Source organism: Monodelphis domestica, chromosome 4 (assembly GCF_027887165.1).
Source record: "Monodelphis domestica isolate mMonDom1 chromosome 4, mMonDom1.pri, whole genome shotgun sequence".
Lineage (NCBI taxonomy): Eukaryota > Metazoa > Chordata > Mammalia > Didelphimorphia > Didelphidae > Monodelphis > Monodelphis domestica.
This window is the reverse complement of record NC_077230.1, coordinates 75,061,911-75,079,534: the sequence shown is the minus strand read 5'-3', so window position 1 is coordinate 75,079,534 and position 17,624 is coordinate 75,061,911. Positions and strand designations below refer to the sequence as shown.

Genomic DNA, 17,624 nt, shown 5'->3' with positions numbered 1-17,624 from the left:
CAATCTTTTGTGACTATAAACTAAGTTTGAGAAATGGGGACCTACCAAGTGAACCCTTCCCTAAATGCACCAATTGGGCCTAGACTGAGCACAATCCTAGGGGCCTTTCTGGATAAGCTATTTGAGAATAATAACTACTATCTCACTTTCCAGATAACTGTTATCAGCCCGTCTCTTCAAGGCTCCAAGAAGAGGCTGTCTAGAACTTGCTCTTACACTTGTTCCTCAAGGAATCATTTTGGATTTTCCCTTCCTCATCTTTCAGAAATATAAGCTGGCTAATTTCTGCATGTAATGGGCTCCTCTCCATAGAAGAGGGCTTCCTGCATGCTTGCTCATTCTGTCAAGAATACATTAAAATACTTGTTGCCTCTTCCTCAGTGTCTAGTGTCTTTCTGCCATTCAAATCCACTTCTGTTGGAATTGGGAACACTTGGGAAGACAGATAGTGAGTGTTGACAATGGTCATCCCAGGCCAGTTTGCCCCTCCCATGGATCCTCTTGATGGCCTCCATGCCTTACCCTGGATGAAGAATGATCCTCCACAAGCATAGTCTTCAGGCTTTATCACGAACACCACAAAGAACTGCTCTCCTGGGAAATCCTTCTTCTGTACAAGACAGAACAACCTTATGATAGGTAGAGAAGAAAGGAAAGAGGGAAAAGGGGAAACACTGCATGGGGGAAGGGGAACAAAGAAAGAAAGAGGAAAGGAAAGGTAACCCCTACCCTAAATCCTTTAGAAATAATCCTGTTTGCACACCCATACTAAAGCTTGATATCGCTGCTATTTCATGTCTTGGAAGGGAAAAGCATAGATATGTTCTCATGCCTTCTGCCTTATTCTTAGATGCCATAATAGGAACCATGCAAAACGAATGTGTCAACAGGCAAAATATAATATTTTAGAAGGGCTTTAATGACTATTAACTACCTTGTGATTTTGTTTTTAATTTAAAAATTGAAGCTAAATAACTTAAGAACAGAGTTATGGCTAGGAATTGGATTTTTAAAAAAGTTTTATTTATGTGGTTTGTTTTTACATTACAATATTTCCAGGTTATCTTCTGTTGTTGTTCAGTCATGTCTGACTCTCTACAACTCCATTTGGGGTTTTCTTGGCAAAAATACTGGAATGGTTTGTCATTTCCTTCTCCAGCTCATTTTGCAGATGAAGAAACGAAGGCAAATAGGATTAAGTGACTTATTCAGTCACTCAGCTAATAAGTATCTAAGAACAGATTGGAACTCAGGAAGATGAGTCTCCTGTGTCACCTAACCACCCCATAGATTATCCTCTACTTTCTCCCATTGTGGTGTGTAGTACAAGCAATACAGGTCTGGGAGTCAGGCATTGTGGATTTGAGGTCTGGATCTACTACTGTGCAATGGGCCTCAGTTTCTACATCTATAAAACAGGAGCTTGGGCAAGTTGATCTCTCAAGTCCAGTCCAACTCTAAAATTCTTTATTATCCTAAGTTTTGAGTCTAAATCAGCTCTAGAGAAAGGAACTCACATTATAGGTTATATTTACACAGGAGATATCACCATTAAGTACTTTCAAAGTTAAGCTATCTTGAATATGGGTATGCTTTGTAGTATCTTAATTGTTTGCCATCATAGATGCTCTAGAAGTGTTCTACTGTTTTCATTAAATTTTTTTTGTCATTTCTCATTTGGGATCATTGATATAACTGTGGAGACATTCAGCAAAAAATAAACACAACAGAGACAAGAGCAGAGAATTTAGGCATTAAATCTGAGATTTGGGGGGGGGGGGAATAAATGGTGGAGAAAAGGAACTGATAGGCGGCTGCCTAAATGATAATTAACATGTCCTTGTTTTTTTCACTGCCATTGGAGAAATGGTACACTTGTCCCCTTAGGCCAAAGCCAGCTTCAGTGTTTCTCTCTGCATCAATCACTTCAGATTTAATAAAGCCGATGCAAAGAAGTTAAGCTCTGTTAAGACCTGCAGTCCATCTTTGCTAACCCATGCAAAATCTCTGCACTCTATTGGTATCAAACAGATTCTAAGCGATAATAAAAGAACAACCCAACCCACGTCTGGCTGCTGCCAACAAATCGAAGTGTTAGAATACTTTTAGGGCGACAGGGGCTGAATCTGTGTTTCTTTGGCACAAGGGGAAGAAATCCTTTGACAATTCAGGTCTGCATCTTGCCTGTAATTTACAGAGACTCATAGCGTGTTGTCTGGAGCACAGAGAAGTTAAGAGACTTGAATGGAGTCACAAAGTCTTCTTGACCTTGATGCTGCCAATTACCTCCAAATGTCATGAGTTGAACCTTATCTTAAAGGAGCAGCCCCAAAGCTGTAGATTAGAATCTAGTCATCTGGAAGAACCGGCAGCTTTATCTAACAACAAGGTTTCAGCACTCCTTGCTGTTGACCTGTTCCTTCCCACCGCACTCTCCCATGAAGGCTGTGAAGATGCCAAGCAGGAAGAGGGGCAAAGATACCGGTGGCAGTCTTTTCTTTCCTGGACTCAGGGACTCCTAAAGCCAGGACCTCTTCTCTCACATCTCTGCTCAGATCTTAGGGCTTAGAGACACTCACGGAGCCTCAAACTAATCTTAAAGGCAGGAGGTTCTTCATTACATGAGGAATAGTTTTCATTCTGGGATGTCAGAATACTGTGGATAATTTATGATAAACCATTTGTCTGATAGTCGTAGAAAAAGGAAAGCTACTACAGGAGAAATGGTCTCACCTGTATGGTAATAGCTGCTTTCTTGGTCATGGACTGGTAAACACCATTAAATTCCACGTTATGGTCAAGATCATACACTGGGCACTATGAAAGGTTTGGAGTAAAAAGAAAAGGGCATATCAAATATTGTTGCGGTTACTTTGGTACCTCTCCTTAAAGGTCTAGATATCACACAAGCTCACGAGTTTTTAATTATGGACAAATGAATACAGTTTCCCCTTGAAAATAATAAAACAATCTTAGATTTCTCCCCCTAATATAAATGAAGTCTCTTCTAAAGTCAAGTTTTTATCAAAGATAATTGCAAAACTATAATCTGTAATATTACATTACATAGTATACTCCATTGATTGCTTAATGTAGCCTGGCAAAACTTTCAAAATTGCATAAATATCCTCATTTTCTTTTCTTTATGGAGTTTCCATCTCATTTGGTCTTGCTTTTCTCCCATAGCCCTTTGCTTTTCCTTTCCGTTTTCTTCCCTCTTAATTTAAAGGCTCTTTATCTTCCCAATTCTGAGAACTAAAACCATGAAATGTCCGTGGGATACAAATTACTGTATTAGGTGCTTGAGAATTGGAAGAGGGAATAAATTAAAAGAGTATGTGATTTCCATTCTTTCTTTTTTTGTTTCACTTTACAGAACATATTTAAGGGCTCCCTCCCTTCTTTAAGTTATTCTGGAAGTAATATTTACAGTACACACACACATATGCACAAATATGATTATTCAACACATATGCTTCCACCAACATACAATATTATCTGTTTATATAGATACATAGATATATATGTATACACACATATGCATATATATATATTTATCTTTCTCTACTAATATCTAAATAGGTTAACAAGCTTTTTGGACTTACCACAATATCCTGAACTGATACAACTGAACATGGGTAGACCATTTCAGACACTACTTTAATGATAACAGAGTCCACATCTTCAGGAAACTTGTAAAGAAAATACTGAGCAAAAAGAGAAAGAGATCATTCACAAATGTTCATCATTTTCCCATTCAAGAATATAATTAGATTTCTCTTTAGAAAAATTTCATTGAGTGTTTTGTTTTTATGTTACAAATATTTATAGATTGTCCCCACTCTACGAGAGGTCTTATAACAAAGTTAAACAATTAAGTAAAACTAACAATCTAGTGATCACATCTGAAAGTACATGAAACATTCCATATCTGTAGATCCCTATTCTTATACATCTATTAAAAAAAAAAGTTACCAGGCATCTATTTTATTTCCCTCTCTCTTCCCACACCACTAGGGGGAAAAAAATTCCCTGTAACAAATATGCATAGTTAATCACAACAAATTCTCTCATTGGCTGTACATTTAAAAATGTGTGTCTGTGTATGTGTGTCTCATTCTGCATCATATATACAGATATATGTATATATAGCACTTCTATGTCAAGAGGTCGATAGTATGCTTCCTCATTGATCCTCTGGAATCATGGATGGTCATTATATTGATCACAGTTCTTAAAGCTTTCAAAGTTGTCTTTACAATATTGTTGTTATTGTAGAACTTTTTTCCTGGTTCTGCTTATATCATTCTGCATCAGTTCACATAATTCTTTTTAAGTCTCTTTGAAATAATACATTTCCTCATTTCTTACAGAACACTAGTGTCCCATTTCATTCATATAGAGCTTCCTTGGACAGTCTTCAGTTGATGAATGGCCCTTTAGTTTACAGGTTTTTTTCTTTTATGAAAAAAAAAAAAAGAGCCACTATCAACATTCTAGTCGGTAAAGGAATTTCCCCCCATGTCTAAGATCTCTTTTGGGTTTAGGATTCGTGGTGACTTAGTTGGGTCAAACAACCCCACCATGCACTGTTTGGTAACTTTCCAAATATCATTTTGAGTACAATTCCAAATTGCTTTTCAAAGTGGTTGTATCCCTTCACAGATCTGCCAGTGTACTTGTTTTCTCACGGCCCCTCCAATATTTATTATTTTTCTTTATTGCCATATTTGCTACATTGATCCCATAACTCGGAATTCTGTGCTCAGGACAAGGGCCATCAAGCATGTCCTGCGCTTGGGTGGGAGGGGAAGCAGGGGGCTACAATATGGCCTAGGAAGGAAATAAAGATTCAGAACATTAACAGGGTGACACTAGGCGAGATGGTGGGAACAGTGCTAGAATAAGCTCGTGCTAGTCGACCACTTTATTTTTACTAATGTTCCCGGCCAGCCAGGAGCTGGGATCTATTATCTCAGTGTCGCTGAAGGTGCCATGAGCATCCTCTAAATTTAGTGCCCCAGAGTAAAACTCCAGGGGCCATGTTCAATGCCTCTGAAGAGGACAGACCCTAGGAATGTTAAGGATTGTCTGAGGCCAGTAAGTGGAAAATTCAAATAACTGTCTCCACTGGCCAAACTCAAATAACTTTCCATTATTTTTCATCTAAACTAGCAGTTGCTCCGGTTTTTTTGCCTTCTCGTGTGCAGTAGACAGTTAAGATTTCACACAGCTACTTCATTCTTACCTATATCGGGACATTTCTAATCACCCAATCAGTTAATAAGCACTTAGCTTTATAATCAATGTAACAAATGAAACACATCTTAAACCAGGCAAGCCTGTTCTTCTAGGATTTTTAATGATTCCTTTTGCCTGTGCCAGATATGATTGCTATTCTACAATATTTTAAAGAATCTCTCTGGGTTGGTCTGCAACAAGGATATTTTGGGGGGCAGCTGGGTGGCTCAGTAGATAGAGAGCCAGCCCTGGAGATGGGAAGTCCTGGGTATAAATCTGGCCTAGCTATGAGATCCTAGGGAAGTCACTCGACCCGAATTATCTAGCCTTTACTGCTCTTCTGCCTTGGAATGGATGTGATTGATTCTAAGACAGAAGGTAAGATAAGGATTTTTCAAAACAAACAAACAAAAGGATATTTTTTTTTTTGAAAAACTGTTTCACAGGACATAGAATTCAGAGGTAAAAGGCACCATAAAGACAGATGAGGAAACTGAGACTTGGAAAACTGAAGTGACTTGCTCAAGGTCCCAGTGGTAAGCTTTAACATCTGTTCACACAACTATTTATACAATCTCTGCCTTAAAATATGAGATGACCCAAATCTGAAAGTAGATACACTGATGAATGTGATTTGGCTAATTTAGAATGTGAATCTATTCAGTGGAACTGCTTTAATAAGCTATATTTTATTCTGTTGACTAAATATCCTTGGTAGGGCAGACTGGGATAGTTTTGCTCAACTATAATCATGTGTTTGGTTGAGAAATTTCACTTAATCATGTGGAAATGACTCAGGTGAGAAAAGGTGTGTCTATTTAATTACTATAGTCAATTCAATATAATCTACACAGTCCTGTGCTATCTTAGGTCTTTCTTATGATTGCCACCTTTATTTGCTCTCCTTATTGTATGTGAACATGTCGCAAGGACATTTTGCAATTCAAAAAATACAATCCAATTACTTCAATAAAGTGAATACTTAAGAAGCAAGGGACAATAGTTTCACCCTAGTTTTTTATCTCAGCACACTCTAAAGTAACCTGGCTTTGGGGAACTAGTTGAGGAAAACAGTGTGCTTCAATAATTCTCAATTCCTAATTCTTCCAAAGCAGAGGAAAAAAAGCTCTTGGCATTTACATGTGCAATTAATTTTTTTTTAAGCCCTTATCTTCTGTTTTGGAATCAATACTGTGTATTGGTCCCAAGGCAGAAGAGTGGTAAGGGCTAGGCCATGGGGGTCAAGTGACTTGCCCAGGGTCTCACAGCTGGGAAGTGTCTGAGGTCAGATTTGAACCTAGGATCTCCCGTCTCTAGGGCTGGCTCTCAATCCACAGAGCTACCCAGTTGCTCCACGATTCATTTTTGAAATGTGTTTGTGCCTTCAGAAGTTACTTTACTTTCAAATTCATCCACTTCCTATTTCTCTTTCATTCTGAAATGATGTGCAATATATATCAAACCAGGCTGCCCTATAAGGAAGTGCTTTAGAGAACCATGAAGAAATCTGGGCTCTCAGGAAGGAAAATACGATACATTATATAAATCAAGACTACAGTTGTGCATGGGTCATCGGATCGTAGATCTAGGACTATCTCAGGGTACCAGCAAGTTTAACCCACCAACAGGAGGAAACAGGCTTGCTAGGCTCACATGTGATAATCATCAAAGGTCAGATGTGAATCAGGCTCCTCAGATTTTAAAGCCAATGTTCTTTCTCCTGCGTCGTATTTCTTATCCCCAATAACAATAAAAGTTAATATATTAGGAATAAGGCTCACTGAGCTGCTACTGATTGAAGATCTGAATGTGTTACAAACTCGTGCTTTTTTGTGATGCAAATAAGAAGGAAATACAAATAATAGATTGGTGGTTCGCCTATCCCTTGGCACATTCCATGGAGGATATGCTCAGCTTGCGGAAAGCCTCTCTCTAGGTCTCTTTATGTTTCACCATCTTCAATGGGAGACTGCTTGTCCATCTCTTCTCTCTTGTTCCCGACATGGGGCTAGAGCCTTCTTTTTCTAGTCATACATGCAGGCCATGCTATGCCTCATATCAACTTTTAAAAAATTTAAAAATTTGCAGTCCCTGTCTCAGATAGCACTTCTGATGTATTAAACTCAATAGACTGGCCATTGTTTGGACAATAGCTATTTTTTATCCATTTAGTTTTCCTTATAGAGATGATTAAGCCGTAATCTTTTGATTATCATCGAGGAACTCTTTTAATATTCTGAGGGTTGACGTGGCCAACACATTAACATTCACAATAAAGAATAACTAGAGGACCTTCCCATATATGAGAAATCCTACTTTCATTTAGATCCTATATGGGGCATCTTCATTGAGAATGACAAACAAATCTCTAACCACCTTTCCATTCATTTGATGAATTTTGCAAATCCAAGAGCAACTCATGTGTGGTGAACAATGTGTCTTCTGCACTTAACAAAAAGGCCTTCTCTAATTATTAGGTATGAATGATAGATGAGGACATTTTGACATTTCTAATATGCCCATAAGATCCTATTAAAATGTTAACAACTCATTTTAGGGATCTACTTGGAGGAAGAGTGGCGAAAGGACTCAGTGACTCTTGGCTTTGAGTTGGAGGAGGAACTAAATCCTTAGATGAGGTCATGGAAAAATGTTCAATTTCTTTTGATCCTTGGTAAATAACAGGAGGTCCTAGAGGCCATCACCATCCATAGGAAATCCCTTGTTCATTTAGATTCTGTGCACGTTAACCTTGAAGACTATGGCAAACACACATCTCCTTGTTTTATTCCTCTCTTAAGGATTCTGGGGAACAATTGGGAGTACAAATTTAGAATGATAGAATAAAGTAGTCCTAGAAACAAGGAGGGGGTGAGGCCCAAACTCACTGTGATGGGGGAGGAGGTCATCTAGCTTGGCTAGGCCATGACCTAAGTCAAAGAGACAGTTAGTTCATTAAATGTGGGAAAAGTTGAAAGATTGACCTTGCAGATTCTGCTTTAGGAAGTCCATCAGGATAAGACATGAGGTGGGCCTAAAAACCTGGAAAGACATGAACTGATGCAAAGTGACAAGACAAAACCAGGAGAATTTTGTTCACAGTAACAGCAATACTGTACAATACTCAATTATAAATAATTTAGCTATTCTCAGCAATACAATCCAAGACAATTCTGAAGGATTTATGATAAAAGATGCCATCCACCTTCAGAGAATGAACTAATGGGACCAGAATGCAGATCAAAACACACTTTAAAAAATTTTTATTTTTCTTGTTTTGTTTTGGGTTTTTTTGGTCTGTGTTTTCTTTTACAACATGACTAAAAGGGGAAATATGTTTTGCATGACTGAACATGTATAATCAATATCAAATTACTTGCCATCTAAGGGAGGGGAGATGAGAGGGAGAAAATTTGTAACTTAAAATTTAGCAAAAACAAATGTTAATAATTGTTTTTGGGGCAATGCCAAGATGGTGGAGAAGGTACATGCACCTGTCTAATCTCTACCAAATTAACCTCCAAAAAACTATGATATGACTCCTCAGAATTAATTCTGGAGCAGCATAACCCACAAAAAGATGAGATAAAGTAATTTTTTTCAGCTCAGAAAGACTTAGAATGCTTGCAAGAAGGATCTAGTGCACTGAGTTGGAGCTGGAGCTCAGAGAACACCAGGGTAGGCCCCATCATTCAAATGGACCTGGGCACAGCTGAAGTAGCAACAAGGGCTTCCAGAGCTCTTGGCTACAAATGGAAAGGAGGGAAAGACAATTGTTCAGAAAGATATTACAGGGGTCCCTTTGCTGGTTCTGGGTGCAAGACGCATTATGTTGCATATGTGCAGATCCAGAAAGCAGTCTTGGGGTGCCCTCTCAGGGTGAGAAAGAACATTAACATATATCAGCATTTAAGGCCACACTAGAGTAGAGGACCCTGGTCACAGTACCAAAATTCATTGAGGAAAAGAACTCTTTATAAAGTAGAACTGGCCAAAAAGAAAACGGGGTACAAAAGCTCATTCGAGAAATTCATGACAAAAATTAGAATTGGACAAGTGGAAGCTAATGACTCCATGACACATCAAGAAACAATCAAACAAATTCAAAAGAATGAAAAAGTAGGAGAAAATGTGAATTATCTCATGGGAAAAACAACTAACTTGGAAAATACATCCAAGAGAGAGAATCTAAGAATTATTGGACTACCTGAAAGCCATGATCAAAAAAAAAAAAAAGAATAGACATTTGTTTTCAAGCAATCATTAAGGAAAACTGCCCTGATGTTCTAGACCCTGAGGTCAAAAGAGAAATTGAAAGAATCTACTGATTGCTGCCTTAAAGAGATCCCCAAAGGTTAACTCTCAGGAATATTATAGCCAAATTCCAGAACTCCCAGGTAAAGGAGAAAATATTACCAACAGCCAAAAAAACCAATTCAAATATCATGGAGCCACAGTCAGGATAACATAAGATTTAGCAGCTTCTACATTAAAGGATTGGAGGGACTGGAATATGATATTCCAAAGGGCAAAAGAGTTAGGAGTTCAATTAGGAATCACTTACCTAGCAAAACTGAGCATAATTCTTCATGGGGGAAAAATAGGTATTCAATGAAATAGAGAACTACCTGATGAAATGACCAAAGCTGAAGAGAAAAATTTACTCTCAAATACAAGACCCAAAAGAAGCATGAAAAAGGTAAACGGGAAAGAGAAATCAAAAGACATTAAATAAATTTAAAGTGCACATCCCTACATGGGGAGATGATTCTTGTAACTCCAAAAAACTTTATTATTATTAAGGCAGTTAGGAGTATACATAGAGAGCAAAGATGTGAGTTGAATGTGATGGGAAAATATTTTTTAAAAATTAAGGAATGAGAAAGAGGAAAGCATTGGGAGGAACAGGAAGGGAAAAATATAATGGAATAAATTATTTTACATAAAAGAATCATGAAAGAACTTTTTACAATAGAGGGGAAGATGCGGTTGTGAGAAGGTGGTCCTTGAACCTTACTCTCATAGGACTTGCCTCAAAGAGGGAAGAACATATCCAATGATTGGATTCAGAAGTCTATCATACCCAATTGGAAAGTAGGAGAAGGAAATAAGAAAGGTGGGTTGGGGCTAATAGAAAAAGAGGAAAAATTGGGGGAAGTAGAGGTCAGAAACCAAATAGGGAAAAATAGGATGGAGAGTAATACACAGTAATCATAATGGTGCAAAAATTTTTTACAAGTCTCTTTAACAAAGGTCTCATTTCTCAGGTACATAGAGAAATGGTCAAATACAAGAAAATGTCATTTCCCAAGTGATAAATGGTCAAAGGATATGAACAGGCAGTTCTTAAAGCAATTAAAGCTCTCTATAGTCATGGGGGGAAATGCTCTAAATTACTATTAATTAGAGAAATTCAAATTAAAACAACTCTGAGGTACCATCTCAAACTTATCAGATTGGCTATTATGTCAAAAAAGGAAAATGTCAGAACTTGGAGAGGATGTGGGAAAAGTGAAACACTAATGCACCACTGGGGGAGTTGTGAAATTATTTGGGAAAGCAATTTGGACATATGCCGAAACAGTACATACTCTTTGATCCAGCAATACTATTATTAGGTTTACATCCCAAAGAGATTAAAAACAAAACAAAAAGGAGAAGGACTTATACATACAAAAGTATTTAAAGCAGCTCTTTTTTGTGGGGGCAAAGAATTGGAAAGTGAGGGGATACCCATAGTATATGATTGTTATGGAATACTATTGTGCTGTAAGAAATGACAAGTAGGAGAAGCTCAGAAAAACCTGAAAAGAAGATGTACATGAACTGAAGCAGGTTGAAATAAGCACAACCAGAAGAACACTGAACACAGTGACAGGAATTTTGTACAATGAATTATAGGAAAACTAAGCTATTCTCAGCAATATAGTGATTCAAAACAATCCCGAAGGCCTCATGATAAAAATGCCATCTGCTTTCAGGAAAAAAAAGAAAGCAAAACTTGTGGAATCTAAATCCAGATCAAAGCAGACTATTTTTCACTTTCTTAATTTTTTAATTCAAATGTCTTTCCATAGAAGGATTAATATGGAAAATATTTTATATGATTGCACATGGAAAATCTATATGAGATTGCTTATCATCTCAAGGCAGGAGAGAAAGGGAGAGAATTTAAAACTCAATAGACCTTAAAAAATGTTGGAAAACTGTTTGTAATTGGGGAAAAGATAAAGTTAAATTAAAAAATAAAGAAATGAGAATTTCAGGGCTAAAAAAATTGTTTTTACATGAAGTTGGGAAAAATAAAATATTGAAATTTTATAAAAGGATGGTCCTTTGTTTTAGAGAGAAGTTTTGGGGCCACTGGAAGTCATATAATTTTCCAAATACAATTTAGCCTGTTTATTTCCTCCTATTTGATTCTAGGCCAAAGTCATTTTCTGTCTTTAGTATCTATTACTAGCTTTGGGGACTATGTACTCGAAAGCAAAATTGTTTTATTACCTTTATATTATTGATCATGAACTAAATGATCACATATAATCCTTTAGATAAGTAAATACAATTATCATGTTTAGAGTTAGACCCAGTTATTACACTATATATAAGATATCAATGACAACAACAGAATATTAACCACAGTACTAGAAAGGATATGTTTTGGTATATTAAAACCTTATAGCAATTAAATATATTAGTGCTTCTGTTGGAGGAATAAAAACTTGAGCTGAAACCCTGCAGAAGAAGCAGGGAATATTCCTTGGGAATAGAGAGTATATAGCGGGGCTGCTGAGATCCTATGAAAACAACCTTGGCATGTCCAGATGTTATCTGATCCTTTGAAGATTTATTTTATTTTATTTTTGTACTCTAATAACAAATTCCCACATAGTCTTTCTGCAGTTATATGATCCAAATGATCTCCCTCCCTTCTTCCCTTCCCCTTCCCGGTGCTGGCAAGCGTGTATTCGCATGGTGATCCTTTGAAGACTCAAGCCAACTAGAGGCTCCCCAGAGCAGTATGGCCAGGTGTAAGATTTCAAGTAATGTCCAATACTTCAAGTACTATTTTTATAAAGCTTATTACCTGACAAAATACAACCGCACGACTGTTTTTCACCCTGCTCAAAAATCCCCGCTCCACCAAAGCCAGAAGGAAGGAGGGAGAGAGACAGACCTCCACCCAATTTATATCCTGTCTACGTCAGTAATGACAGGAAGTGAGGGGGGTTCTGGGAATTGTAGTTTTGGTGGGGATCGTAGATTTAGGCTAACAGGTTCTAATTATACAATATACTTTGGCCTAAGGCGTATGATAAGTTCTTGATGAATTAAATTTCTTTAACCTTTACTGGAACTTATGGCTTCCTATCAAGTGTTCCCAAACACCATCCCATGTTTCTTGCCATCCTATGTACCTTCTGCCGTGTTAATAACTTATGCTAATTAGCTGTCAAGAACCGTTAAAAGGTACTATTGTGTGGCTAGACAGGTCATTGGCCCAGGCTGGGCATGGTGAGATTGAACTTTCCACAATTAAAGTTTGGGTCTTCAGCTCACAATGAGAGCCCCAGGATTCCATTTCTAACACATTCGAGGACACGCAGATCACCATTTGTTCAATAGGTATTTTTTCACCTACTAGTGCTTTCTTGTGAGGATTAAACTCAAAATCTGAAGGGTTGTTGGGGGGGGGGGTGAGGGATCCTGGACCTTATTTAGGAGCTTATGCAATGTTCTGGGGAATTTCGCAACTGGCTTATTGCTTGCAAACAGGAGCATCTGAAAGCTCTCACCATCAATAGGGAAGCTTTCTTTCCATTGTGTGACATCCTCCACAAGGGTGGCAAAGACAAGGTAAGCAAGTGTGTGTGCCTTTGTTTTATGCCTCATTTGACATCAATAATCAAAAAAGTCATGTATTATCTGGTACAGAATGAGGTGGACAGAACTAGAACAAAGTATGCAGTAACAGCCGCGTTGTAAAGATTATCCGCTGTGAAAGACTTGGTGATCTGACACGATTCCAAAGGAGTCAGGATAAAACATGTGATCCACTTCCAGAGACAGAATTGATGCATTCAGAGGACTTACTGAACCATATTTTTTCTCTTTCTCTTTTTCTTGTTCTTTCCTCCCTCCCCCCTTGCCATGACTAATAAGGAAGTGTGCTTTGCGTGACTTTCGATGTAAAATAGATTTTGCAATTCTTGCCTTATTTAAAAAAAATTTTTTTTATACCCTCACTTTGTGGCCTAGAATCCATACTGTGTGTTGGTTCCAAGGCAGAAGAGTGGTAAAGGCTAGGCAATGTGGGTCAAGTGACTTGCCCAGGGTCACACAGCTGGGAAGTGTCTGAGGCCAGATCTGGCTTTCAGAATGTGGAGCCACTTCACCGCTCCTGGTAACTTATTTTTAAAACTATGACTTTTGCAGGGAAGTCCTTTAATTGCTCTCTAGACAAAGAGACTCTCAGGGAGAGGAGTTTAACCCCCAGACTACTCAGAGGATATAAAGGTGTTTCCCTTAAAGGTCCAGTGAAGAGATGCCGGCATAAGCAGGGATGCTCTCTATGCAGAGAAGACTGGAGGAGCTGCTCTCGGAGGAGCGGGAGTGTGCTGAAGCCAGCGACCACAGACCACAGCCCACAGCAGGCAGCAGCAAGCACACACACGTAAAATCCACCAGAGACTCTTTGGTTTGGTTCACAGAATCACCAGCATGACATGACTTTGGGCCGAGGCTCGAAGGGCCCACCGGGCCCCCTCATGGGACTTAACCACACTACAAGTCACTGTCCACACAGCAGATGATGCTTTGATTCTTGCTTTCTCTTCACTAAAGCTTTCCTTCACTATATCATGGCCTGTGTGCTAGCAAGTAGCCCATTACACAGTCCAGTGAAGAGATTCTCTGTAGGCTTGGGGGAGGAGTAAGCCAAGAGAAGGGGGACGTCCCTCAAAAACAAGCCAGGCTGTTCTTGCCACAGGTGCCGGACACAATGAAGGAAGATCTGCTCCATCTTTATGGTATTTCTGATTTATTGAAATCAAGTCCTTAAAATGCCATCTGCCTTATAACTGATTTTCCAGGAATTCAATATGGCAAAAAAGGGACTATATTATATTCAATTAAAGTCTTTGATATAAAGCATTTTTTAAAATGTGGTGATAAAATAAGCCAACATTCTGTTCCATTTTTTAAAAAATACTTAAACTTTGAAAAACCTTCTCTTTGTATCTTCAAAACAGTTGTTAGGAGGAAACTAGAAAGCTGCTATACATAAGTAAATAAAACAGTTCTATATGTAGAGGGACACTGAGGGATCAGTGTGTGCTGGTAGACCTGAATTACCCAGTGTCTAGCTAATGAAACCCCGGAGAGCTGTGACGGTTTCTGAAAGAGATGTCTCTCTGTCTCTCTGACTCTGTCTCTGTCTCTCTGACTCCCTCTCTGTCTCTCTGACTCCCTCTCTGTGTCTCTCTGACTCTCTGTGTCTCTCTGACTCTCTCTCTCTGTCTCTCTGACTCTCTCTCTCTGTCTCTCTGACTCTCTCTCTCTGTCTCTCTGACTCTGTCTCTCTGACTCTCTCTCTGTCTCTCTGACTCCCTCTCTGTCTCTCTGACTCTCTCTCTGTCTCTCTGACTCCCTCTCTGTCTCTCTGACTCTCTCTCTGTCTCTCTGTCTCTCTCTCTGTCTCTCTGACTCTCTCTCTCTGTCTCTCTGACTCTCTCTCTCTGTCTCTCTGACTCTCTCTCTCTGTCTCTCTGACTCTGTCTCTCTGACTCTCTCTCTGTCTCTCTGACTCCCTCTCTGTCTCTCTGACTCTCTCTCTGTCTCTCTGTCTCTCTCTCTGTCTCTCTGACTCTCTCTCTGTGTCTCTCTGACCCTCTCTCTGTCTCTCTGACTCTCTGTCTCTGTCTCTCTGTCTCTGTCTCTCTGTCTCTGTCTCTCTCTCTGTCTCTCTGACTCTCTGACTCTCTCTCTGTCTCTCTGACTCTCTCTCTCTGTCTCTCTGTCTCTCTGACTCTCTGTCTCTCTGACTCTCTCTGTCTCTTTGATTCTGTCTCTCTGACTCTCTCTCTGTCTCTCTGACTCTCTCTCTGTCTCTCTGACTACCTCTCTGTCTCTCTAACTCTCTCTCTGTCTCTCTGACTCTGTCTCTCTGACTCTCTCTCTGTCTCTCTGACTCTCTCTGTCTCTCTCTCTCTCTGTCTCTCTCTCTCTCTGTCTCTCTGACTCTCTGTCTCTCTGACTCTTTGATTCTGTCTCTCTGACTCTCTGTCTCTCTCTCTCTCTCTCTCTCTCTCTCTCTCTCTCTCTCTCTCTCTCTCTCTCTCTCTCTGTCTCTCTGACTCTCTGTCTCTCTGACTCTCTGTCTCTCTGACTCTTTGATTCTGTCTCTCTGACTCTCTCTCTCTCTCTCTCTCTCTCTCTCTCTCTCTCTCTCTCTCTCTCTCTCTGTCTCTCTGACTCTGTCTCTCTGACTCCCTCTCTGTCTCTCTACTCTCTCTCTGTGTCTCTCTGTCTCTCTGTGTCTCTCTGACTCTCTCTCTGTCTCTCTGACTCTCTCTCTCTGTCTCTCTGTCTCTGTCTCTGTCTCTCCCTCTCTGTCTCTCTGACTCTCTCTCTGTCTCTTTGATTCTGTCTCTCTGACTCTCTCTCTGTCTCTCTGACTCTCTGTCTCTCTGACTCTCTGTCTCTCTGTCTCTCTGACTCTCTCTCTGTCTCTCTGTCTCTCTCTCTGTCTCTCTCTCTCTCTGTCTCTCTGACTCTCTCTGTCTCTTTGATTCTGTCTCTCTGACTCTCTCCCTGTCTCTCTGACTCTCTCTGTGTCTCTCTGACTCTCTCTGTGTCTCTCTGACTCTCTGTCTCTCTGTCTCTCTGACTCTCTCTCTGTCTCTCTGACTCTCTGTCTCTTTGATTCTGTCTCTCTGACTCTCTCTCTGTCTCTCTGACTCTCTCTGTGTCTCTCTGACTCTCTGTCTCTCTGTCTCTCTGACTCTCTCTCTGTCTCCCTGTGTCTCTTGCCCCCTCCTCGCTTTCCTTCCTCCCTCTTTCTCCCTCTTCCCTCCTCTCTCCCTCCCCAACTCTCTCTGTCTCTCTGTCTCATCTCTCACTGTAAAGGACAAAGAGAATTGAAACCTCAGGGGAAGCATAGGGGTTCTGGCCCCAGCACCAGGACAATGGAGGCAGTTCTGGGGAGGCAGGGGCTATTGTCCACTTCTGCCACACCCCCCCCTCCATCGGAGAAGCTGCAGCACCATTATGAGAAGAAGCTGGAGGCTGGGCCTGCCTCCTGCCCCTGCCACAGCCTTTGTGTTTAAGCAGCTTCAAGCACACAATTAAAAGGAGCTGGGGGAAAATGTTGGTCATGTACCCCTTGGGGTGAGTGTAAAGCCACACGGAATGTTCCTGCTGCACAGTCAGGACTTTTATCCTCTGCTTCTTTCTCCTATCATCTCCAGGGAGAGAGAAATCTGGTTTTATCAATCCTTGTTCATTAAAGTCTGTTGACTTTCTGTTTTACCACTTCCTTGAAAAGAAACTGGCTTTTAAGACTATATGGTTGCTATCACTGCACTGATTTATGTGTCCTTGTGGGGAAGCGGGCAAAAGGGTGACCAGGTATTGAGGAAGAGAGAGAGATTTTTTTGGCAACTGCTGGGAATAATTTCCAGCATGGAGTCTCCAAGCTAGATTGAAAAGATATTTTATTGATTTCTATTTTCTAACCTCCCAAACATAAAGAAAGACAAGTAGATGCAGACCAAAAGAAGCTCAGGCACAGTTGAGCTTTATAGAAGACCCTCTGGGGGAAGGAAGGGCTAGATGTATCCTGACTGAGGCCAGTTGCTTCAAGTTCCTTGTTCTTCCCTCTCCTCAAGGGATGGAGCTTAGGGTTTTGCCTAAAGAGAATGCCACACTTAGAGGGAAGAGTTGGGAACATGGAGCACTTCCCACCCAAAGAGGGAACAACGAATTCTCCTGCAAACCAACCCTTCTTCCTTCTACTCCCTACACTACCAGAAGCACATAAATTCACTATAAAAATGTTATATTTATAAAATGTCAAATACAAGAAGGGAGAAATCTGAAATAGGGTTTAATAATCCTTAGAATAACAAGAAATTGTAAAAGTTAAAGACTATTATAGCTTCATAAAGCAGGAAATGGGGAGCAGAGAGATAAATGATCAAAATGTCAGGTTTTTCCCTTAAAGGCTTGCTGTAGATTCCTTGCACCTGTACTCATATTAGCCAGCTATATTACCTATAAGGATTAGTCCATTTCCACTAAGATGGATTCATGCCCCCTTGTAATATCTAGGCAAGGAAACAAGGCAGGAAGCTGTTTCCATGATTAGACCTTCCTTTAATTGA

At 39.8% G+C, this 17,624-nt stretch overlaps 1 protein-coding gene across 4 annotated transcripts in view; it reads right to left on the bottom strand.

The window, feature by feature from the left end:
* Positions 1–17,624, bottom strand: part of SIDT1 (SID1 transmembrane family member 1) — a 183,096-nt gene that overhangs the window by 68,297 nt on the left and 97,175 nt on the right. For all 4 annotated transcript variants that reach the window (XM_056793482.1, XM_056793483.1, XM_056793484.1 and 1 more), the window contains 3 exons: positions 3,606–3,707; positions 2,734–2,817; positions 523–610 (listed from right to left, as the gene is read on the bottom strand). In XM_056793482.1, coding sequence (XP_056649460.1) covers positions 523–610; positions 2,734–2,817; positions 3,606–3,707 — 274 coding nt within the window. The remainder of the gene's footprint in view (positions 1–522; positions 611–2,733; positions 2,818–3,605; positions 3,708–17,624) is intronic.